Here is a 26,449-nt window from a genome sequence, read left to right on the forward strand (position 1 = left end):
GTGAAACCCTTGGTTTGGTTAAGTTGTGAGATAAAGATATTTTGGGGATGTTAAAGAGGTCTAGTTAGCATATAGAGTATTGAAAAAGTAAATTAAAAGTCTACTAAGTGCCGGAAGTTCAAATATCAAATTTGAAGGTATATATAGAAACATTATTTTTTTTTGTTGAAAGGATAGAAACATTATTTATATACCTCCTCTTTTGAGATCAATTTCTAGTTTGTAAAAGGAAGGAATGACACATCAAGAAGTCAAAAGCAGAAGAGTAAATACCCATTTCTATTTAGAAGATTTAACCAATCAGATTGAGCACTTTCTAATGAAGCTCGTGCGGAAAGGAAAAATGGGACATTATAAGGGCAAAATTTTTTTGATAACAATTTGTCATGGAATAGACTGATATAGAGGCAACCCAATTTGTTTCAGAAAAACTCTTCGGGTAAAATCTCCTCGAGGTAAATTCAAGTGAGGTGTAATCCCCTCAGGGTAAATCTAACTGAGGTGCAATTCCCTTAGGCAGATCCGAGTGAGGTGAGATTTTCTTAAAGCGAATCTAGGTGAGGTGAATCTCCTCATGACAGATCCAAGTGAGGTAAATCCCCTCAAGGTGGATCCACCTTGAAGCCAATCCAAATAAGGAAGAATCTTCTCGAAGCCGACCAAAGTCAGGTGAAATCCCCTCGATCCTGACCAAAGTGAGGTCATATACTCATATCATGTTCTAGTTAAGAGACGATTCAATCTATTTAGGGAGCGCTAAGAAGTTCATATCCCCTCGAGGAGAAATTCTCTCGAGGTGGATCTAGATAAGGCAGAATTAGTCAGTGGAATAAATCAGTTCAGCTCAGCCAAATCAGTAGGAATTAGGAAGCATTCCCCTAAATTGTCCTAAGATTAGCGTAGTGGATCCTCTAATGCATAACTTGTGGACCTAGCACACCACTATGCGTAATAGTAGAGATATTCGCTTAAGCTCGCCTATAAACATTTAGTAAAGAGAACATTAATTGTGGGGGCAATGAATTTCATCTACACCTACTACAATTTAAACACTCACTGACTTAAACATCAAAATATCTTTTGCAGATACCCCATTTCTTCTTCCGACTTGACTTGCCTACATCGATCGGAATTCGGAAGGAGTGAAGATGGGCGTGAAGACATTGACTGCGAACCTTTCACTCTCACTCTAATTAAAAAAGTAAGCAATGAGATCTTCTACTAAATTATTCCGCACCAACAACTATAATAAGTAATTTTATTTTATATATTCACGAGGATGAAAATTGTACAAGATAGCAAATTGCGACATAGGTCATCAACTACTATTGAAGATGTTCTTTGATGGTTCGGTTATTTTATTTAAATGCATTAGATTTCCATATAGAAATGCATGACCAAAATCTGTTAACAAGTTTTATCAAGCAACATTAAGCTTTACTTGCCACACCAAAGTCATCCATGCCATAAACTGAGTTGTGCTTGGAACCATCAAACTTCTCTCCATCTCCCCACAATGCATAAGCCTCCTCCCCGTGAATTGCATCATCCCCGATTTTCAAGTCATCTTCTGTCATCCTAAGTGGAACGATGAGCCTCAACAGCAAACAGATTAAGCTGGTTATGATAACGTTCACGACAACCACAAACACGATTCCCAGAAGTTGAATTCCCATTTGCTTCATCCCTGCCATAACTCGACCATCGTGGATGCCATAGGAAAGACCGATGTAGTGTTGCCAGTTGTCAACTAGATAGAAAAGACGACACAGCTTGGGATTGGAAAAGAAGCCGGTAAGGAGACCACCCAAGCTTCCGGCCACAGCGTGGGTGTGGAACACGGCCATGGTGTCGTCTACATGCTTCAGGAGCTTGCTTTGCTTGTGGAGGACCATCATTGTGTACCATGGGATGCTTCCAGACATGATTCCCATTATGATTGCTGCCCAACCTTGCACCACTCCTGTTCAACATTTTGCACTCAAATCAATTAGTTATCACGTGTCGATTTATATAAACGGACACAAAACAATTTTGGTAATATGTACTTGGACTAAGTTTCACCAAGGTCTTGTACAATACTATAAATTTTCTCTTTCGGAGAACCCCAATTGTTTCAAGTTTCTAATTTTGTTTTTTTTGTTTTGTTTTTGGAAAGAGCACCTGAGAGATATACTAGAGGCACGTAAGAGGTAAATTCAGGCCTTCTTGAGGAAAAATGAAGATTGGCCCTCGAGTGCAATGGTAAAAGGGAACTAAACTGCAAGATCCATTGATCGAGTTAGGATGAAAGTCGTCTTGATTTCGTTTAAACAAATCGCATTTGTAGGGTAAGTTAGAGCTTTTTATTAGGTCGAAATTTTTTTATTAGGTCAAATAAATCAAGAAAATTCAACTTTTAGATAAACAAATAAACTATAGGGGTACCTTTACCAATACCAATATCATAATTTGGTCATTTTTAATTTAGTTGGCAAAATCCTATTTCAAATTTAACAATAAGATTGCCAATTTATTATCTTACCCGCAGCAGGAGTTATGCAAACCAAGCCAGTGATCATCCCCTGTGTGGCTCCAATCACAGAGGGCTTCCCAAAGAAAATAATGTCAAGGACGAGCCACGTCAGCAAGCTAGAGGCAGTACATACATGGGTGTTGAGGACGGCCAGAGATGCGTCCATGCTCACACTGTAGGGATCTCCACCATTGAATCCAGTCCATCCCATCCAAAGTAGTCCAGCTCCTGCCAACATAAGCAGGATGTTGTTTGGAGGGAATCTCTCCCTGTCACTAGTTGCTCTAGGTCCGACCTAAAAACTCATAAATAAAATTAAAATTAATGAAAACAACACGCTCATGTTGCAATTATGTTATGTTATGTTATTAAATTATCAATTTGAATTGTAAATCTTGTTGTGTACCCAATAAGCGGCAGTGAAACCAGCAACTCCTGAAGAAAGGTGAATGACATACCCTCCAGAATAATCAATAAGACCCATCTTTGCCAACCATCCATTTGGATTCCAAATACTATAAGCGGTTATCGGATACGAAAATGTCACCCAAAGTGGTACGAACAACATCCACGCATGGAAATTCATCCTCCCCAACAACGCCCCCGCAATCAAAATCAACGTGATTGCTGCAAACACAAACTGAAAATAAATCATGGTCGCGTTCGGCAATTTCCCGGAGAATGCTTTTGTAAATAGGTACTTCTCATCCAAGGCCACGTTGGGGCGTCCCAGGAAGGTGAACAATTCGGTACCGAATGACATTTGGTAGCCCCAACCCACCCAACAAACCAAGACAGTTGCAAAGGCGTACATGGCCATGAAGGCCGAGTTGACTGCCCACTTCTTCTTGACTATGCTTCCATACAAGATGATAAGGCCGGGCACACTCTGCATGCCTACAAGTGTAGCAGCAGTGAGCTGCCATGCGTTGTCAGCCTTGCTAAACCATTCGGGGCTAGCTTCGTCGGATGCAAGGCCCGGGGGTAGCTCCATTGTTGGTTAATTGGATTAAGTGATTGAAGTGAAACGGGGGTTAGAAATGCAATAGGATGTCAAACAATAGTTGCTTTATATACTTCGTGGATGCCAGCGACCTTGGAGATGCCTCTGCAGCTGTAAACGTCTGGATCATCTTGATTATTTGTGTTTTTGATGTGACTGATGATGAATATGACAAGAAGATCATAAGCTGGCGAGTGACCGATATGATCATGGTGTGTGTGATTATTTCTTAGGAATTGATGGTTAAGTTTGTAATTTGAGAGGAGGACCTGTAACTCTATGAGAAAGTCCAAAAGATTTTGTGTCTGACTCTCATCGACGGAGAATCCAAAGGGCTATAGGTTACGGCACAGAAATTCCCGCCGAAATAACATATTAATTTCTCATAGTACCCGGGCAATGATTGATGCATTCGAAGGAACACCGAGGGTTATATATATATATATATATATATATATATATATATAATACTAACTGATTAATGAGCATTAGTATATTCTTGAATCTTCGAGTCTCAGATGATTAATTAGCTTGTTAGTATATAGAATCACAATGCAAGCTGTATTAACTTAATCATGCACTACAACAGATGTGGGCAACAGCCACACACGTGTTCCCACGAAATTAAGGAAGTCTGGATATGGAGCTGATACCCACTGCTCTATAAAATGTTGGCAGGCCCAGAGCGTGGGCAATCATTTAGGATTTCTTTCGTGCGGGCCCCAATTTTTACAGAATTTTAATATATTTTTTTCCATTCATGTCACTTTTTTATTTAAAAGCGTAAACCGGTAAAGGTTTCTCTTCATGTCACGACTCACGAGTAGGTTTTTTAATACTTTAAAAAAAAAAAAAAAAAAAAAAAAACAATTAGAAAACATCCATCTCGATCATTCGACTTCTGCTCTCAGCCTCTCGACTAGAACTCTCTCCATATTCACCATGACCAATTAACCTGGATCGCCTGAATAGTAAGGACTAGATCCCGATCCCGATCCCCCTATTAGTTTTAACTCTGGTCTATCAATTTAACCCAACTTTTATTTTCGAATTAGGGATTGTGGTTTTTCTTTGCATTAAGGGATTGCAGACATTTGAGCACGACAAGGAGCCTGTGAATCACCTCGTGGTGAAAATTAAGAAGCCATCGACCATGGAGAAGCTCCAGCGACAAAACAATCAGGTACCATTTTGATTTGAGATTTTGAGACTAGTTGCTACAAAATTATTTTTATTTTCTTTTATGGTTCTATTCGTCATATGTAGGAGAAGAATTTGGCGAATATTGTTGTCTTGGGTTTTCCAGTCATGGTTTTATCGATTAAATTTTGCTTGCTAGGGTCTTCAAGTCAGTAAAGACTCAGCTTTAATCTCATTCAAAGTGGGAGTTAGACCTGGGAATTGAGTTGGGAAGGCTGGAATTGAGTTGTAGTTCTATAGTTATACTCATCTGTTTATTTGAATTGCGTGATTGGATTTGAATGTGATCTGGGGAGGCTGGAATTGAGTTGTAGTTCTATAGTTCTACTCATCTGTTTATTTGAATTGTCTGAGTGGATTTGTGTGCATGTATCACTTTTGTATTTTGTGCCTCACATTTATCTGCATCAGCTATTTGGACGCCATTTGAAATCTTCATTTACTCTGTTGGCTGGGTACATTACTTAATCCAATCATGCTTCCCAAATATTCTCTTATTAATTGGCAAATGGGGGCTATAGTGGAGTTATACCTGACCAAGTTCCCTGGAATACTAGTGGAGGAAAGAGGTGTTCATTTGAAGGTACAAGCAATGAGAGAACAACATGAGGCTGATATTGAAACGATCTGAAGGAGAGCCAAGAACAGGAAGATAAGCCTAGGGAGGAAATGAAGAAACAAACTCCGGCCACAACAGTTTAGCTTCATAGGCAAGTATCATTATTTAGGTTCTGTCTCCCAAGTATCAATATGATACCTAACGAGTAATACCTACTTGTTAAGTATCATATTACCTGGGATTGCTTTAATGTAATATGAAGTATATATTGAATGATGTAATGTTTTAATCCTTCAGTCCAATAGCATTAAAAATTTCTTTACATTGAATTGAATGGAATGCCAACGAGGTTTGGCTCAGTTGGCAAGGGCGGGCCTGAGGTGTATCACCCACACAGGTTCGATCCCCGCTACCAACAGGCCTCGCTTGGTTCGCGATCTATAAGTCTCCTGTGGAAATCCATACCTGGGGGCAGTGTGATGGGTACGTGTCACATCGTCAGTCCTTCCGGGTTTAGGTTGCAGGCTTGCCCTGGCGATGGTGGTGTAGCGTAACCAAGCTCTCACCTAAACTTTATTGTAACCAAAAAAAAAAAAAAAAAAAAAAAAAATTGAATGGAATCAATGTAACAGGAGGGCAGTTAGCAGTAAAATTTTCTTTACATTTAATTTATGGCAATTAAATTCAGGGCCCACCAGTTTAACTGATGGTGTAATTAAATAAATAAAAATTTTAAACTGGCCTACAGAGCACTAACCCAAAAGAAAGTGGCTACAATGTGGCTATGAGTAATAGACACACACATATGTGGCCTTTGGCCCAATTTTGTCACACATGTTGTATGTGGCTATTAGCCATAATTGTAGTAGTGATGCCAAGCATGCAACAAATAGTTGTTATTGGAGATACAAAAGAGGGTTTTTTTTGGAAGGGAAACAAAAGAGCGTTGGTGAGGGAAATTTATCACATAGATGATAATGTTGAGTTGACGATTTCTTTTTTGTTTTATTTTATTCTTTGTTTTCTTATTTTATTTTTAGATTTTATTTTGAGTGAAAGATGTCGGTTAATAAATTTATATTACAAGCCTAAGTGAATGAAGGGCTAATCTATGATTTATTCCCTAAAAAATACATAGATGTTATTTGTTTGTAAGCTCGCTGTTGATGCCTAAAATTGGTTCCAACAATTAAGATAACCTCGTCGAGACTGAGGCCTACAAATCCTCCATATTAGGTCAATGTGACCTCCCTAATCGTCTGTCAAAGCTTGCAAGAAAGAATATCAAACAAATGGGACACCAGTTAGTTATGGTCCATCAACATTCCATTATTAGGACCCGTGGCTTTTAAATGAGATATCCACAGAGCACTCGTCATGTGCTCTCCATAGAGAACTTGACCACTCTTAGAGCTCATCATTAATACTTGTAAGTCAATCATTTTGGAACACCATATCATTTATAGCCCATTTATAGAACATAGGATTTAATATCCTCTCATGGATTACTGGGTCACATTTAGAGCCTCTTTGGAGTATTGGAGCTCTCCTATCATTAGAAATGCCCCAATTCTCTAGACAAGAAATTTTGGTTGGGGACTTGTATAAATTTTCTTATTGTTGGGGCGAGCTGATTATGTTGACCATGTTGCTTGATGACCATGTCGATCTATATGTTCTCATCGAGGTACGATCTCTCGCTGAAATTATGAGAACATGGAAGACTGCCACCACTGCCAAAAGACCATGGAAGACTACACCTTATCGAGAAAACCACAGCACGAGGATTGGTACACCGTACCAAAGAAATGGTGACAAAATGGTGGAGATGGAAGCAGGTTTTCTTTGTTAGGAAAGCGAAACAAGGGCTGACTCATCACGCTTATTCAAAATTTTATTGTTAAAAAAAAAATACAATAGGAAGGGGGAATTAGGCCAAAACCACATCTGCAGGACACAAATCAACAAAAAAAGTATATGACTATCAAAATTGCTACTAAAAAGCAAATACAAAAAAGAAAGAAAAATAAAGGCAATAACTAATACAAACTCTCTATCTAAAGCGATACGTAATGTCTAAGGACAAATGACGACCATAAAGCCCAACAATGAAATTAGGGTGTGTAATGCACCAAATAGAAGCAGGTTAAGATCGTCATCATGTATTGGGAAAGAAAGAGAGAGACAACTAGGAAAAAATCCTAACATACTCATTTCTAAATGTTTTAAATTTGTTGACACCCAAAATCCAGCCAACAAGCCCAATTCATACTTCAAGAAGAATTACACCCGCAACCATTATATCACACACGTGGACTTTAGCCACATTCAGGCATTTGAGGTTTGCAAGAACGAGTGTGGTGTGGATGGTACGGAAATGCATGAGGTCCATTATTAATGTTAGCTCATTGATAATTTTGAACCTGGGACCAAGTTCAAGTCCAGCGGCCTAATTCTTAATATGGGTAAGTGAAGAAGAGATAATTTGAATTTCCACGCCTAGCCTTATTTATCTATCATAACAACAACTCCCTTTACCAATAACTATCTTATAAGCTCAAATCGAATAACTTGGCAACTTTTTACATAAAGTGTGATTTTCCTTTCACATGTAACATTCTTTTACACAATAGTAATTTCCTCTTACATGTGTAACAACAAGGCCTGAGTCATAACAGCAACTCAGCTCACATGTTCTACAATCTTATAGCTTTAGACAAAACCTAACAAAATGTAGTATGCTTTTAATCAAGCCACTCTTTATGTAGCAATAGAAACCTCCAACCAAGATTCTTTTAGCAGCTAGAATTGTGTATATTTAGCTACTACTACTAACCAAGGAGAGGGGCGGGGAGAGCATGATGGAGTGTGCTAGCAAGCTCTCTATCTAGCACTTTTCTTCTGCCAAGCTTCCTTTCTCTCAAAACCATCTTTAGTTTTACATCCTTCCCTACTCACCTTTCGTTCAAATATCTTGTTTCATCCTTAACCAACATACTATCACTGTTGAAATATCTTATTCTAAAACTCATGCTTTTCTAGCTCCCATGCCACATGCATCTTGTCAATTTTACTAAGTTGTGCACTTGATTTTACTACTGTGACCATGGAAGGAGTTGCTGGGAGAGACACAACAGAACATTTCCTAGGACTTATTGTTTTTTGATGTTTGTTGGGCTTAGTCTCTGCTAACTCAGAAAAAGGGGACAAGATTTTGGACTCTACCATGATGACTCCACTGCTGTACAACTCTAATCAAAAGTGTCCCGACATTTTGGTGACTTCACTTGGGACTAGGCCATGACTCTAGCAGCTAGCTTCTTTCTTGCTGCAGCATATATCCAGTTAATCTCTATTCATGATTTTTACAATCATTACTGCGAGCAACTTACAAACGCCCTTGAAAGCATCACAACTATAAACTCCACATAACAGTCTTAATAACATTTTATATAAAAAAAATGCAAAAAATCTTAAAATAATAGTACATGACTTCACCACTTAACTCATTTAAGACATTAAACCCCTAAATACTTAAATAATTACATACTTTTAACTGGTATTGTATATGACTCTCATCCAACCGAACTTGACCCTTTTGATAAACGGGTTACACGAGTTGATTTCATGTTAGCGGGTTGACATGCAAATGACCCACTTTTTAGTCGTGCGAGTTCAACCTGTTTTATTTCATGCAGATTTCGAATCGTGTTATTGAGTTGTCAAAATTGACAACTCTACTTGAGCCTATAAGTGTAAGTTTTCTCTTTTTGATCTATAAGATTTTCAGTTTTCTACTTTGTCAAACCCATATTGATGAGTTTATGTTTTTCAATTTTCATTCTCAATCTATCAAAATGTCAAACTCTCTTTGCATCTTCTTTCTTTTTTGTTCTCAAATTATGGTTTCAGGCTTTCCACTTTCAAACTTGAATTAGGGTTTTGAAAATTAATTTTGGGTTTTTATTAACATTAGGGTTTCAAAATTCAGATTGGGGTTTTGGGGTTGTTAAATTGAATGTATGAACATGGATTTTTAATATAGGGATTTTTAATTTTTATTCAAAATTAAGGTTTTTAAAAATTAAGGAAAAATTTCATTATACCTCCCTGATTTTTACACCCTAAATCATTTTTCCCCTGCACTTTTGATTTCATCATGGGTGTCCCAATACTTATCAATTTTAAATAACGTTGTCTAACCTTTAGCTTTCTTGCTAGTGAGCTAATTACTGCTTCTCATTGGGATATTGATATTGTTAATCATTTGTTTGACCCAGTGGATGCGGAATTAATTTTGGCTATTCCTTTGAGCTCAAGATCTGTTCCAGATAGACTTGTTTGGCACTTTGATGCTAAGGGAGACTTCACTACTAGATCTGCTTATGTACAGGCTATTGAATGGCTACATTCTCCTGCTTCTACATCAAGTGGTTCAGAGGTATCTAGTATTTGGAAAAGTATTTGGGCAGCTAATGTTCCAGGTAAGGTGAAGGTTCATATTTGGAGAGTTTGCTCTTCTATTCTTCCTACAGTATCACAGCTACGAAAGAAACAAGTGTTATTGATGAGGGATATCACTTCTGTAATGCGGAAGATGAGACGATTGAACATGTTAGTAGAGATTGCTCTTTTGTCAAAGAGACTCTATGTCTATGCCCGGGCCTTGAAGGTATTTTTTCCAATCACAATGTTGCTTCTTGTTTGGATTAGCTGCAATTTTGTAATGGTATACTTTCTAGGGATTTATTTTCCCTATTGCTGTGGGGAATCTGGTCGATACGGAAAGAAAGAAATAAAAGAGTTTGGCAAGGGAAGGTGTCTATTCCTATTCAGTTGAGATACGGTTTCTGCTCCCAACATGTTTTGTTTAATTCTATTGGTAAAGGGCAGCGCTGGAAGGCAGCTCGAGAGGCTAGGTAGTGGACACCTCCTCCAATTGGGTGGGTGAAGGCTAACCTAGATGGTGCTTTTGATCAGTACACTAATTGTTGGGGCCTTGGAGTGATAATTCGTGACTCTTCAGGTTTAATTATGGGAGGTTGTTGCAGGAAAGTGTCTAATGTCACAACCCCTGCTATGGTGGAAGCGTTTGCTACTAGATTGGCTTATCAGTTTGCTGTGAGTCATAGCTTGGCTCCAATCGTTTGCTACTAGATTGGCTTATCAGTTTGCTGTGAGTCATAGCTTGGCTCCAATTATTTTTGAAACTGATTCCCAAAAATTGGTTAAGGATATCATGTCCAATGAGGAGGATGCTTCTGGGTATGGGAGGATTGTGGAAGATATTTCTTTTTTCCAAGCTTCTTTACCGAGTTCTTACTTTACTCATGTCTTTAGAGAGTCTAATTCAGCTGCGCATATGTTAAGCTAAGTTGGCTCTTAATTCTAGTATAGATTTAGCTTGGAGTGGTCAAATTCCCTCTAGCATGAGCAACTAAGTTGCTAACCATTGTCTGAATTGATTCCATTAATAAAAGTTTGACGTCTTTCCCCAAAAAAAAAAAAAACTTTAGCTTTCTTCTCAACTATTATGTGATGTATTTTGAAATTGTAGTCACGTTCGATATAATTTTGCATGCCACGTACATTAATGGATTATCATTGTATATACGTGGGAGCCCACTTGACAAAAAACTAATGATTGAACATGGTTGATTAAATTGGAGAGTACAGGGGTAGATGTGATGAATTAAAAGTGCAGGGTCATATATGATTTAACATGTAAAGGCTAGGGAAGTAAAATGAAATTAGTTCTAAAATTAATTTGGGGCTTTCATTCAAATTAGGGTTTTGAAATTTAAACTGGGGTTTTCAGTTTGTAAATTGATACTTTAATGCAATTTGTAAATCAATTTAAAGTATCAATTTCCCAATTGATGATGTTGTCATATTCTAAACGTCATTGTGACGAATAGAATGAAGGAGCTAGATTTCCTATTGATGACATCAGTAAATTGATATTTTAAATGGAATAAGTTGATCTTGTTACTATTGTGTACTTGTGGTTGTTTCAGATTGTGACTTTATGTGCTTACTATTTTTGGACTTTGATGGATTAGAATCTAGGGTTGCACGAGTACCTGACTTTGAGGAATGAAGATGTGCTTGAAGTAGGCAAGCACTGAAGAAAATTTGTTTAATATTGAAGACGGAAGAATTGAAGATGATCTCTCACTTCTTTACTTGTTTGTTATTTAACTTATTTTAGTAAATTAGGTCTGTAATATTTTGAAGAAAAAAAAAACAATGCTTTGAACTTTGAATTTGCTAGTTTGAACTTTGAATTGAAAGTTTGGGTATGTGATAGCTAGTAGGTGATTTTGAAACTTTAGTTATTTTAGTAAGTTTATTAATTTAGTTAGTTAGTTTAGGAAGATTATGAAATTGGATTTGATTAATGAATGATTTTTGTAGTAAACTATAAATGATAGTTAGTAGTTGGAATGAAGGACAAAAAGTTTGGATATCGAGGATATATCGACTATCTAAAAAATGAAAATATCAATAGGAATATTGAGAAAGTCTCGATATTGGTAGATATTCAAGGAAATTGATAAATATTTGGACAAAAAGTGAATTTTAGAAAATATTTATTCGACCATATTATCTACTTTATTTGAAAAGATTATATTGAACATTAGCCAAGGCTTAGCTCAAGACCCCACTACTCGTCGTGTTAGTTTGGTATTCCTACCGCACACGACTTCGAGAGTCATGACGATATTACTGAGGAATGTCTTTGTTGTTCAAGTAAATCTCTATTTGTGTGTCTGGCCCAAACTCTAGGTTACTTGACCTAGTGATAATTAATAGGGTTTAATTCGGATTCTATGCATTGTAATCCTCTATATAAAGAGGCCCCTATTATCAATGAGAACACACAACAATTCTCTCTCAAATATCGTTTCCCTAAAACAAGTTATCAGCACGAAGCCCAAACCCTGAAACAAAAAGCCAAACTCTGATTCAAGAAACTAAAAACCTTGAATCCGAATACAAAACCTTGAAGCCTTTTCTGCTTCCACCTCACACCTTGAAGCACTTGATCCCAGGAGTCCAGAACCGGAGGCGCCACCCCAAGAACTGGCATGAAACCTACCGAACCGGCCACCGAAAACTCCATACAACCCGCAGCAAATATTCCACCCGTTCACCAACTTCCGGACCTCCAATTTCCACCAAATTTTGTCACAAGAAGCTCCTCCACCTGAAGATTCAGGAACAGGAAGAAATATCACAAAAACCGGTCAAAAACTTGCTGAACCGACCTACTGAAAGTCCTGCAGAAAAACCAGCAAAAAGAAAAAAAAAAGAGGAAGGAGAAGCTGCAGCCCAGAGGCCCAAGCCGCGGTCCGCAAGCCACGTCAGCACCGACATGTCAGTACACGTCAGCACAGGGTCCCACAGTCACGTCAGCAACCAGACCCTATTGCCACATCAACAGCGGACCCCAGCGCCAAGTCAGCACCGGTCAACTTTCCGGCCATTTTCCAGCGACCTATTTCGAGGTATTTTTTACTAAACGTTCCTGTTTTTTTAGAGTTTTTTAAATTCAATTTCTCTTCTTTTTCGGGGACTTGCAACCTCCCTTGTTCTACCTCCATTTCTTCATCATAAGGGAGACCAAATTAAGCCAAACTGTGGGGGCTCGTGCTCACTCCAAGCTTAGAGCTTGTTGAGATCTCCAAACTTATAGTTTGTAGAGAATTTATGATAGACCACTTACGTCATTGTTTTGATCTAATCCAATACCTCTTGGAATCTAATTTCTTGGAAGCGATTACGCTCAGAAATTTCCAATTTCTTGGTAGCCTTGTACTCTCCGAAACTAACCATTTTTCTTGTTCTCTTTCAGGATGAGTAACCTGAACAAATTGGACTTTGCTCCATTAGGAACAACTGGCTCTGGATATCACAGGTGGGTTCGTGATGTCCGCCAGCATCTCAAGGCCGATGGAATCCTCGATACAATTCTCGAGCCTAGCTAGGACGAGCTAACTGTTGAGCAAGCTCAAGCTTTGGAAGCAAATAGAGCAACCTTAGAGGCAAATAAGGCGAAAACCATCATCCTAATGACTCGTCATATGGATGATTCGCTCCAGTACGAGTGTATGAATGAAGAAGACCCCAGAAGGCTATGGGTCTCACTCGAAGAAAGATTTGGCAACGTTTGTGACTCCCTGCTTCCTGACCTAGAAGTAAGATAGTATAGCCTCCGCTTCTGTGATTTCAAGTCAGTTCTTGACTACAACTCGGAAGCACATCGCATTAAATCCTTAATGGAATTCTGTGGTAAAGAGATCACAAATGCGATGTTGATTGAGAAGACTCTCTACCTTCCCCGTCTCAGCATTGATGGTTACTAAAAACTATCTAATCGATGTTACTGCAGGACAGATCACAAGGTTTCATGAGCTCATTGGAGCTATAAATATCACTGAAAAGAATGACAACATCCTTGTTAATGCTCAGAATACCGCCATAGGGAGTCGGCTTCCGATAACATGGACAGGAGTCCAATCTTCCGATATGTGTATGTTTCTAAAACTCCCGCTAATCTGTTAAGAGAAATACAACTGCGTCAAGAGGGGAGACCACGGTTGGAGGTCTTCGCTCCTCCAATGCTAAAGTTAAGCAATGTACTTGTATTGACAAATGTAACGGTGAATAGATGTTAGAAATGTACCCTTTATGAAGAGAGAGAAGTGGACCCTTTATAGGTGAAAGAGTGAGTTACCTCACTCTTGTTTTCGATGTGGGACTTACATACCTCAGTTTGCTGAGTTTTGGTTCTTTCTGCAGAGCCAACTTTGGGTGGCGCGTGTCGGCGCGTCGAGGCGTGTTCCGGCCTGGAGTTGACTTGTCGGTGGAGGTTGTCATGCTGTGTTTCTGGGGGTTACACTATATAAGTCATTCCGACAGTGTGACATGGTCAAGTCTTGAATGCTAATTATGGCCGGCAGATGCTATGCATGTACAATCCTTGTGAAGAACTACAATTTGAGATCCGTGGAAACATAGCATATTCTGGAATCCAATTATAGTCGTGCCCCAAAGAGAGGGCGCTAAGAGCGAATCCTTAATCTTAGGGATACATTTAGACGTTCTGGTCCATATAATCGCTCTACTTGGGAAGGTAATCACCAAAATAGGCGAACAAGGAACCGAAGAGGTCAACGTGGAAAGAGAGAGGGAGGCAACGCCTCTGGCCATGTTGGTGGTGCCACCAACACTAAGAGCCATCTAAATGATGTTTTCAAAGCGCCTCAATCAATGGAGTTTGAGCAAAGAGATGTATGTTCTCGATGTGGAGTGTCTGATCATTGGACACACATTTGTAGAGCTCGTGAAGAAATTGTCACCGCCTACAAAGCATATTGTGAAGCAAGAGAAGCTCACTATGTGGAACGAGAAGATCAAGAAGATGATCTAGAGTGAAGGGTTGAAGACTACAAATCTGGCTAGGATCAATAGATCGCCAATTTTGTTTAAGTCTTTATTTTTCAAGAGATGTAAGAGGCAATTGCCATATATTTTGTAGTAAATGCCAATGGTTTAGTCTTTCTTTAAATTAGGGCTCATCCAAAGTAAGTGTGATGTCTAGAAAGGTTCTGAGATTAGTGGTACTTAAGCGAGTCTTGCTCCATCAACATCTCTTTACTCACCCGGTCACATTCATTTAGAAATTACCGAAAGAAGTTAGACGACTTCTATTGTTTTGCATTAGCTTGCATTTTGGATTAGATTTTCTTTGGTTAAAGAGACAATGATGTAACTCCGTTGGCTTATGAATAAAATTTCGAGTTCTTTTCCTTATGACTGAATTTTGATTATGAGCATATTACTTTGTGACTACGATGGCTGGGTCATCAGTATTAATTCAAGGACATGGAATAGCCCAAGTTCCCCTTGCCAAAAGGCACCTTGATTACTGTCGCAAAACTCTCTACCCTCCTAGGGCAAATCACACCTATGAATAGCCAACGGATTCTATGCAAAAACGCATGTAGAGAACGGAAATGAGTTCCTTTGCAATACCTCTAATGATTGCGAATAAAGGCGCATCTTAGAGAAGTTTATATGTCTCTCTAGTGGACTCAATGTCACTATTCGAGCTATTAAATCCAATAAAGTCATGAGAGAAGATCTCTTAGATTTAGACACATATTGGCTTTGTCACGACATGATATGTCATCCTAGTCATGATACGATGATCCATCTACTAAAGGCTTCACATGGACATCCTTTTCTCTCGAGCAAAATGAAGCCTGAATATAAAGTTAATTCCTAGACTAATTGTGACCGACGGTGCTGCCTAGGGCACCGCCTCCGTCCACCACCAGCCTAGGGCTAGTGCAGTCTATATCCATGACTCCATGGATGGCATCCATCATAGTGATGGCACCCCAGGTAATGCTGCAATCACCAAGTTGCTTCAAATAGCTGCAATCTTCAACTTGCTTCAAATGGCGTTTCAAACGCTCAGGCCTAACCAAAATCCTCATTGGTTGCTTTTAAAGCTACTCGCTCGTTTTACAAAGCCCTTTCCTTAGGGAAATTAGGTCTGAGACCGTGCTATGCAAAGGATATAAAAATACTCATTCTGTTTTTACATAGAATCCATGGGGATTATGTGGACTAGTTCAACCAACTTGCGGACGTTTAAATATCTCATGATATTGGCTGACACGCAAACACGCTGGTCACGTGTTGTGCCATTGTCCACTTGTAAATGTTGCTTATGCTACACTCCTAGCACATATCATACAACAACGGGCTCACTCCCCGGATCATCTTATTCCGTCAATTGGACGTGGCGATGCTAGAGAGTTTCCATTAAAGACTTTCGATGGATATTGCAATGGGACTGATGTTGGACATCATATCCACATATATACACCCAAATGGTCTCGCAGAAACGACTACGATTTAGGGTTTAGGGATATTGGTAATGCGCACCAATCTCCTTATATCCGCTTAGGGTGATGCAATATTGCATGCAGCTACGTTAATACGTCTACGACCTACCGCCACTCAATCTACCTCTGCGTTACAGTTAGTGACTGGGTACGATTATCGTACTTACGCACATTTCAGTGAGCCATTTATGTGCCAATTGCGCCGCCACAGCGCACTATTACAGGTCCTTACAGACGAATGGGCAACTACGTTGGACTTAAGACTCCAACAATCGTCCGCCACTTAATGTCCTTGCAAGGAGATCTCCTTACCGCTAGATTTTCTGGTTGTCACTTTGATGAGACAATCTTCCCTTTATTAGGGGGAGATGAGAACATGGATGTTCAGCAGGAACGACAGGAATTGTATTGGCCTGTCCCCACTATGTCTTATCTCGATCTATGTTAAAGTGACCCTGCAAGGAAGGACGTCCTTACGAGAGGACGTAGCGCCATCCTACACGGAGGTAGGCATGGTGCCAACACCAAAGAGAGTGGCACTCTGGCGTTACAGGCCATGGCCCCAGCTAGGATGCGTGAGAGTCCCGTGGGTTCGAAGGATACTTTGGCACATTCCAATCTTTTGATCATCAAGACTCAAAATCCGTCTCATGAGAATCTTCCAGGTTATGGTTATCGTTGGGGAACGCCTCAACGTCAGAACCTATTCCTGAGAATATAGAGCTCTATGAAAATTACACTAGTGTACATGAGACGTGGGATAGAAACTCTATCATAATTGATGATGTAGTTGCGCATTTCGTTGCACATGAGTTTGTTGAGTCTGATGACATCGAACCACACTCGTCGATGAATGAATGCCAACGTAGAGAAATTTGGCCTAAATGGAAAGATGTGATCCAGGTTAAGATGAATTCTCTAACGAAGATGTTAAAGATGACAGAATCGATAAGGATTGTAATCAGACATCAATCCCAAAACAAGATTGATCCCGGTAATCACTTCTAGCGAGATTGGAGTTGAGCAGAATCAGGAGAGTTGATTTCAGTAATCAATTCTCGTATAATGAAAGATTGCATATAATTGTATTGATAAGTTTCCATTAGTTGTATGCTGTAATTTAGGATCTAGTTTGATTTCTCCCTGTATAAAAAATATGTATATTGTTTAGAAGCTGTAGTTGAATACAATTCATTCACTCATTCTTTTTTCTTTATGGTATCAGAGCAATAAGCTCTTGGTGACCTAAAACTCTATCCAAACACAAAGTCCTACCTGTCTCTTCCAATGGCAAGCGACGACCAAAAGATAGTCGGCACAGAGACTCCGAAACGTGCCTATTGCAAAGCACCAGAAAATTCAGAACGTGAAGTTCCCAGCTATGAAAATCCCAATGATCCTCTCTACCTCTACCACTCGGATCAACCTGGTGCTGTTCTCGTTTCTCAGCCCTTAAATGAGGATAATTACAGTACTTGGAGCCGTGCAATGATCATGGGTTTGAGTGCTAAAAACAAAGTTGGATTCATTGATGGATCCATCAAGAAACCAAATGGTACCTCGGTTGCAAATTTGCAACAATGGAAGCGATGTAACGATCTGGTAAAGTCATGGATATTAAATTCCATCTCCAAAGATATATCTGCTAGTGTCATCTACTGTGATCTGGCTCATGAGATATGGGCTGAATTAAAGGAACGCTATTCCCAAGTCAATAGAGTACACTTATTTCATATTGAGAGTGAAATCCATGGTTGTGCTCAGGACTCCATGTCTGTTGTCTCCTACTTCACAAAGCTCAAGGGACTGTGGAATGAGCATGATCCATTGTGCTCAATCCCTACTTGTAATTGTGGGGCAATGAAGGAAGTTTTTGATTACCAAAACAATCAGAAGACCATGAAATTTCTTATGGGACTTGATGAATCTTTTGCCGCAGTACGGGGACGAATTTTGTTGATGGATCCTCTTCCAACTGTCAATAAAGCGTACTCACTTGTGCTTCGGCATGAAAGGCAGCTAGATGTGGCAACTGGCAAAGTGTTTGTTCCCGAAGAAACTGCACTTGCAGTAAGAGACAATCCTCACATCAATGATCAGAAAGTTCCTAGAGATCAAAGCAAGGTGTCGAAACATGCTAGAAGAAACAGCCATCTCAAGTGTGAGCGCTGTGACAAAGTTGGTCACACCAAAGACACTTGCCATTCACATTTGAAGTGTAGCTATTGTGGTTGGAAAGGCCACTCAGTTGATACTTGCAGAAAATTGCAAAGAGCAGAGCAACATGATCGTCGGTTCTCCTCTAGACAAGACTATTCCAAAGGCAATCATGTTGCTTCCCAACAGCCTGAGACCAAGGAGGATTCGAGTCCTGCTCTTTTTACTCCAGAGCAATGCCAACAAATCCTAAACCTTCTCAACAACAGTAAGCCTAATTCAATGGCCAACCATGTTGGTAGTTCTTCCACTATCAGTAGTTTGTCAGGTAATTCCCTTTGTTTTTCTTCTAGAGGTAATAACTCATCTTGGATTCTTAATAGTGGAGCCACTGATCACATGGTTTGCTCTCCAACACTCTTAACTTCATGCACTCTTGTTCACAATAGAACAGTGCGATTGCCAGATGGCACCCATGTCAAAGTCACTCATATAGGAAAAGTTGGTTTCTCTTCCTCATTAATTTTGCATAATGTTCTCTGTGTCCCATTTTTCGATATGAATCTTATTTCCATTAGCAAGCTTGCATATGATTCTTTCTGTCTCACAATCTTCCTTAACCGTTTCTGTATCATCCAGGACCTACGATCGGGGAAGATGATTGGGACGGGAACTAAATGGGAGAGTCTCTACTACTTAGACGTTTCCAAAGGTGCTCAGTGCAACTCAGTCAAAACCCCTACATCCAATCTCTGGCACCAGCGCCTTGGGCATCTATCCAATAAAGTGTTGCATTCCCTTTCACTGTCGGTTAATGAAAGTGAATCATGTGATGTTAGTGATTGTTCCATTTGTCCGTTAGCCAAGCAAACTTGATTGCAATTTCCCTTAAGTTCTATTTCTAGCAATGAACCTTTTGAATTAATTCATGTTGACATTTGGGGTGGTTATAAAGTTGCATCTCTTTCTGGAGCTCATTATTTCCTTACTATTGTTGATGACTTTACTCGTTGTACATGGATATACCTGTTGCGTCATAAATCTGATACGCAAAGCTTTTTGACTTCTTTTATCAATCTTGTTGAGACACAGTTTTCTTCAAAGGTCAAAATTGTGCGTAGTGATAATGGCCCCGAATTTAAACTCAACTCACTTTATTCCACAAAGGGTATTGTTCATCAAACTAGTTGTGTTTCCACTCCTCAACAAAATGGAGTTGTTGAGCGCAAACATCGTCACTTGCTCAATGTGGCTAGGGCATTGCTTTTCCAAGCACATCTCCCAAAACGATTTTGGGGGGAAGTTGTTCTCACCGCTGCCTACCTTATTAATCGAACTCCCACACCTCTTTTGCAAGGTATCACTCCTTTTGAACGTTTGTTTAAGATTACTCCTACTTATTCTCATTTAAGGGTCTTTGGGTGTCTATGCTTTGCTTCCACACATGCTCACCGTCCTTCTAAATTTGATGCACGAGCAACTCGTTGTATTCTTGTTGGGTACCCATATGGACAAAAGGGATATCGTGTTTATGATCTTGCCCTTAACAAAGTCTTCACCTCCCGAGATGTGATTTTTCATGAAGATCAATTCCCGTTCTCACATATTCCCAATGAAGAACAACACATTGTGTTACCAAATTCTCTTGTTAGTCCTTTTGACTCCCATGATAGTCCACCAAGTCTTAAAAAAACCACCACGTCACCCACAATGCCTATAGTGGCACCACTTTCCCCTTCTGCCAACATACATGCGTCAAATCCATCATCTCCCACACCTGGTCATGTTTCACCTTTGGCAGTTGATGTTGTGCCCAGTGATCCACCTCCAGTCATTCCTTCTTCTCCACCAAAGAAGCTCACACGATCTACTCGTGTACCTACCTCCCTTCAAGGCTTCCATCTTGACATTGCTCTCCCTTCACGCACCAACTCATCATTGACCTCGACCGTGGCCACTCACAAAGGTACTGCTCATCCATTGTCTCATTTTCTTTCTTATAATCATTTATCTTCTCAACACCGTGCTTTCACCACTTCTCTTACTATTGCAAAGGAACCCCAAACGTTTTCACAGGCTGTTGAAGACCCCAAATGGAGAGCTGCCATGCACAGTGAAATTGATGTTCTTGAAGCTAATCGTACTTGGATCCTCCAATCCCTTCCACCTGGCAAGAAACCCATTGGGTGCAAATGGGTTTACAAGATCAAACTTAAACCAGATGGGTCCATTGAGCGTTACAAAGCTCGCTTGGTTGCCAAAGGATACAGTCAAATTGAAGGCCTTGATTCTAAAGAAACATTTGCACCTGTTGCCAAGTTGGTCACTGTACGTCTCCTCCTTGCTATAGCCTCTGTTCAAGGCTGGCATCTTCACCAACTTGACATTAACAATGCTTTCTTACATGGAGATCTTTATGAGGATGTCTACATGTCCTTACCTCCCGGATTCGGATGAAAGGGGGAGACAAGAGTATGTAAACTTCAAAAGTCCTTGTATGGACTGAAACAAGCATCTAGACAATGGTTCTTGAAGTTATCTTCTGCTCTTATTGCTGCTGGCTATACACAATCTAAGGCAGATTATTCCTTATTCGTCCGATCCCGAAGTAGCAGCAGCTTCACTGCCATTCTTGTCTATGTTGATGATCTTATAGTGGCAGGTAATAATTTGCAGCACATTGAAGAGACTAAGCATTTTTTGGGCCAACAATTCAAGCTCAAAGATCTTGGTCAATTAAAATGCTTCTTGGGCATAGAAGTAGCAAGATCAGCAAGAGGAATTTCACTTTCACAAAGAAAGTATGCACTTGAAAATCTTGAAGACACAGGTTTTCTAGGTGCCAAACCCACAAATTTTCCCATGGCACAGAACTTGATACTGACACAATCAGATGAAGTAACCTTAAAGGACCCTTCCTCATATAGAAGGCTTGTTGGACGTTTAATATACTTGACCATTACGAGACCAGACTTGACCTACGTTGTTCATGTGTTAAGCCAGTTTATGGAGAAGCCTCGAATGCCACATCTAGATGCAGCCCACCGAGTTCTTAGATATATCAAGCAAACACCAGGTCAAGGTATTTTTCTCTCAGCCACAAGTCAAATACAATTGAATGCTTTCTGTGATGCAGATTGGGCACGTTGTAGAAACACTAGAAGGTCCATCTCTGGCTATTGCATATTACTTGGTCAGTCACCCATTTCTTGGAAAACCAAGAAACAAACAACTATGGCTAGATCAACGGCTGAGGCAGAGTACAGGTCTATGGCAACAACCTGTTGTGAAATTACTTGGATCAAATATGTCCTCAAAGACCTGAGAGTGAAACATCCACAACCTATCAGACTATATTGTGACAATCAAGCAGCTCTTCATATTGCTGCAAATCCAGTTTTCCATGAACGAACAAAGCACATTGAAATTGATTGTCACTTGGTACGTGAGAAACTTCAAGAGGGGCTGATTTGAACTTCTTATATTAGAACGTACAATTAATTAACTTGCTGATTTGTTTACGAAGCCTCTAAGTTCAGCACAGTTTAATGCTTTGATTGGCAAGTTGGGTGTTATTAACATACACTCCAACTTGAAGGGGAGTGTTAAAGATGACAGAATCGATAAGGATTGTAATCAGACATCAATCCCAAAACAAGATTGATCCCGGCAATCACTTCTAGCGAGATTGGAGTTGAGCAGAATAAGGAGAGTTGATTTCAGCAATCAATTCTCGTATAATGAAAGATTGCATATAATTGTATTTATATGTTTCCATTAGTTGTATGCTGTAATTTAGGATCTAGTTTGATTTCTCCCTGTATAAAAGATATGTATATTGTTCAAAAGCTGTAGTTGAATACAATTCATTCACTCATTCTTTTTTCTTTAGAAGAGGAAGGTTTTTGAGCTAGTGATGCCAACACCTCCTAACATAAAACCTATTGACTAATGGGTCTTCGTTAGAAAGCATGATGATGAGAAAAAGATATGGCAATCTTGCCTTATGAAGCAAGGCTTCTCACAAAACGCCCTGGAATTGACTACGATGAGACATATTCTCTCATAATGGATGTCATTGCACTCCACTACCCTGTCAGTTTGGTAGTTTCCGAATAACTAAACATGCAGCTTACAAATGTGGTCACTACGTATCTCTATAGGGATCTAGATGCGGAATATACATGAAGGTTCATGGTGAACTTCATTTAGCCAAGTCAAGTGGCTCCAGACCACGGAGAGTATTTGCAATAAGGTTGAAACGCTTACTAAAGTGACTACTTGATTAGGAAGGGATATGCCCGTGCGTTTCCAGAATAAGTTTCGGATTTTATCACGATTCATGTTGAACATGATCTTCATTGGAAGCCCTTAAAGAGTTAAGGGAAACCGTTGAACACTTGAAATCCGAGTTTGAGATGAAGGATTTTGGGAGAACATGATTATGTCTCAGTTCGGAACTTGAGCATCGTGTTGATAGATGCTTAGGCATTTTGACATGGTTAAAGCACCCCCCATGATCGTTTGTAGTCTTGATCCTGAAAATGATCCTCTTTGTCTGAAGGATGATGACGAAGATGTGCTAGAGGCAGAAATGCTTTACTTGAGTACAATAGACACATTAATGTACTTAGCTGAATGCACAAGACCGGACATCTCATTTGCAGTGAACTTGTTAGCTAAGGTATATCTTTGCGCCAACACAACGCCATTTGATTGGTGTAAAAGATATCTTTCAGTACTTGAGATGTACAATTGATATGGGCTTGTTCTATCCCTATAGAGAGATGATGAATTCGGACCCATCACACACCAGAAACGCAGCCAATGCTGGCTTGCGTTCTCTATCCCCACCCCAAAACTACATAAGTGTTTTGGAAGGTTTTGCTGATATTGGGTATCTCTCTGACCCACACCAAGGTCATTCCCAATCTGGTTAAGTGTTCACCATGGGAAAAGACCGTGATATCTTGGAGGTCTACAGAATAGACCCTAGTCGCTATATCTTCGAACAATGCAGAGATCATTGCTATTCACGAAGTGGTTCGTGAATGTATATGGATTGGATCCATAATTATGCATGTTCGAACAATTGTGGTTTGAAGTCAACCACTGATGAGCCTATGAGCATTTAGGGTAATGTTGCTTGTTTTGAACAAATGAAGCAAGGCTACATCAAAAGCGATAACAGTCATAACACCAAGGATAATCAGCAACAACAAACTCTCCTCAAGATCAAAGTGAACTAGGTTCAATCTGAGGACAGTGTGGTAGGCTTGCTCACTAAGTCATTGCCTAAATTCCACTTTCGAGGAACATGTTGGTAGCATCATTTACGGAAGTTATCCGAACTCCCATGATTGTAGTCATCAGGGGGAGATGCAGACATCCGGGGGAGATGTTTACATGTATGGTTTCGAAACGTGAAGGGTGTGTTGTGCTCTTTTTCCCCTTCGACCGAGCTTATTTTTGTCCCACAGGGTTTTTGTTACTCGGCAAAGTTTTTAACAAGGCAACGAGAGAAGCACCACGTTTGGGCGATACAAGGGGGAGTGTTCAAGTAAATATCTATTTGTGTGTCTGGCCCAAACTCTAGGTTACTTGACCTAGTGGTAATTAATAAGGTTTAATTAGAAGAATCTAGATATTCTCATTCAATGTATGATTACTTTTCCTTGTATGATTTGGATTCTATGCATTGTAATCCTCTATATAAAGAGATCTCTATTATCAATGAGAACACACAGCAATTCTCTCTCAAATATCGTTTCCCTAAAACATTTGTCAGAATATGTTTTCTTCTCATTTCGGGTAATTATCAACAATTTTTCTGTGGACTTCCAGAAATCTGTTTCATGCAGCTTGGCAAGGAAATTTTGAGGCATGGGTACAAGATCATTTACTTCATTTCATAATGACGCATAGTGAATAAAGGTGAATAGGTATACATAAAATTAGGGCTGCACACGGATTGGGTTGGATCGGTTTTGACTTCAAACCGTCCCTATGCCAAAGTGAGCGGTTTAGGTATTTTGGAAAACCGGTCATAAAAAAAATAATCTCAATCCGACCCAATCCAATCCAATTAAAGATGGTTTGGTTTGGTCGGTTAGGCGGTTTTTCACCTATATAATATTAACATGCTATTTATGAAAAATTCATAGTAAAAATTTAATCTCAAGAATTGAAATTATGTTAAATTATCTAATTAAAATCCAAAACATATAGTCCAAAACTAAAACCTAAATTAGATTCAAAGTGATTCACTTATTTAAAGACTTAGCCATCAATACTAGCTTAATATGATAGCATTAAAGGTCAAAGAATGAGAGATTGAGAGATCATAAATGTGATATGAAAGGATCAAAAAAATTATAGCGATTATATACTAAGGTTTTAGGCATTTGGGCCTTGAATTCAATATGATAGTATATCATTTTAGAATAAAGTTATAACTGGAGATTTAGAACTTAGAACAAACCGGATAATGAATATATATATTTATTATGTGTATATATATATAAATAAATAAAAATTCTCTTATATTTCAAACATACCGGTCGGTTCGGGTTCTGTGGTTTAAGTACAAGAGAAACCAAACCAACCCAGCTCATAAATGGTTTGGTTCGGTAGTGAACCAATTTTCAATTTTTAAAGTTAAAAAACCTTAACCAAACCATATTTATCGGTCGGTTTTGGCCGGTTTGGGCTGTTTGTACCTTGTTTTGCACACCCCTACATAAAATCTAGGGCTGGCAATTTGGGCAGAAGCAACCGAACTAACCGACATCCGAGCCGGCCCGAACCGATTTGGGCCGAAGATTCGGCTTACCGACTTTTCGGCTCGGCTGAGCCGTACCGGAAGTCATCTTTGGCTCGGCTACGGTATGCAAATCCTCATACCGTCGGTATACCGTACCGACCGTATATACGTATACAACCGAATAGCATACAAAATGTGTAAAACTTCGCAAGAGATAGGAATCGAACCCCTAACCTCCTGCACAAGATCAACACCTCTTAGCCATTCGAGCACACGCTGCTCTTACTATAATATGCACAAACTTTTTATTTATTCCCTCATACACCACATAATTAAAACAAAACAAGTTCAGCTGCATCTGCCCTCATTCATCGTTTTTTTTTCTTTCACTTTATTTTCTCATCTTCTTTCCTCCTCCTCTTCTTATTTCCAGTTCCATCACCGTCTTCTTCTTTATCAGTTCCATCATCATCTTCTTCTTTTTGTTTGATTGCCACACAACTCGCAACCTGCAAAGTTCCACATCCCCCATCATCTTCTTCTTTTTAGTATATAAATCACAGCCACAAGCTCTCAATTCAATTCAACCCCAAAACCCCCAATTTCACTATTCAATTTCTTCTGCAAATCGATCAATAACCCTAATTTTCAATCCAACCCCCAAAACCCAACTCGATTCCCTTCTGACCGGATTTGCAATATCCCTCCCAATCAGACCCAGAACGATGACGATGGAGATTGAGGTAATCTGGAGGAAGAGATTAAGGTAAATTGGAGGAAGAGCTCCGTGTTTCTAATTTCAATTAGGGCTTGCAGATGGAGGAAAGTGTGATCAAGACTGTGATCGGTGTTATCTTGGTGGCGGAGGCCTAATGTCAAGATCCGGCAAATTCTCCGAATTTGAGCCGAAATTCAAACCGAAATTCGGTATACCGATATGTCGGTAACCGACGACGGCGGCTCGGTTTCGGTTGCAGATTTGGGAAACCGACCAACTTCGGTCGATACCCGGTTGACGGAATTTGTCGTCGGTTTTCTACCGAATCCACCCCTAATAGAATCACTAACAAAGAATAATTACTAAATTTTGCCGAATTTATCAAATTTTTAGTCCATAATTTGAATAATACCTTTGGTTATTTTGTAACTTTCCACCAATTTTTTTCCTGTTATCTTACTCATAATGTTTAACTTCGGGTTTGAACCGAAATTCGGTCTAAACTCTCCGAAATCAGTTTCAAAAAAAAAAAAAAAAGATCAACAGAAAATTGCTGTTCGGGTTCGGTTTAAGGCCCAAGCCGAGCCAACCCGAACAGTGCCCAGCCTCAAA

The 26,449-nt window shown here is 39.5% G+C and overlaps 1 protein-coding gene across 1 annotated transcript; it reads right to left on the reverse strand.

Moving 5' to 3' along the window:
- Window positions 1-1,430: 1,430 nt before the first annotated feature.
- LOC112173477 (ammonium transporter 2 member 5) lies at window positions 1,431-3,509 on the reverse strand. Its single transcript, XM_024311111.2, has 3 exons — window positions 2,922-3,509; window positions 2,525-2,810; window positions 1,431-1,963 (listed from the first exon to the last, which is right to left on the reverse strand). The coding sequence occupies exons 1-3, from the start codon at window positions 3,507-3,509 to the stop codon at window positions 1,431-1,433; spliced, it is 1,407 nt and encodes a 468-aa protein (XP_024166879.1).
- Between the last annotated feature and the right edge of the window lie 22,940 nt (window positions 3,510-26,449).

The sequence above is a fragment of the Rosa chinensis genome, chromosome 6, assembly GCF_002994745.2.
Source record: "Rosa chinensis cultivar Old Blush chromosome 6, RchiOBHm-V2, whole genome shotgun sequence".
NCBI classification, from domain to species: domain Eukaryota; kingdom Viridiplantae; phylum Streptophyta; class Magnoliopsida; order Rosales; family Rosaceae; genus Rosa; species Rosa chinensis.

What these genes read in the sequence shown, in the direction of transcription:
- LOC112173477 (XM_024311111.2), bottom strand. Translation starts at nt 3,509, where the DNA reads ATGGAGCTACCCCCGGGCCTTGCATCCGACGAAGCTAGCCCCGAATGG. An exon ending in GTTTCACTGCCGCTTATTGG is followed by an intron (nt 2,811 to 2,921) that starts GTACACAACAAG and finishes ATGAGTTTTTAG; the next exon opens with GTCGGACCTAGAGCAACTAG. An exon ending in TTGCATAACTCCTGCTGCGG is followed by an intron (nt 1,964 to 2,524) that starts GTAAGATAATAA and finishes AATGTTGAACAG; the next exon opens with GAGTGGTGCAAGGTTGGGCA.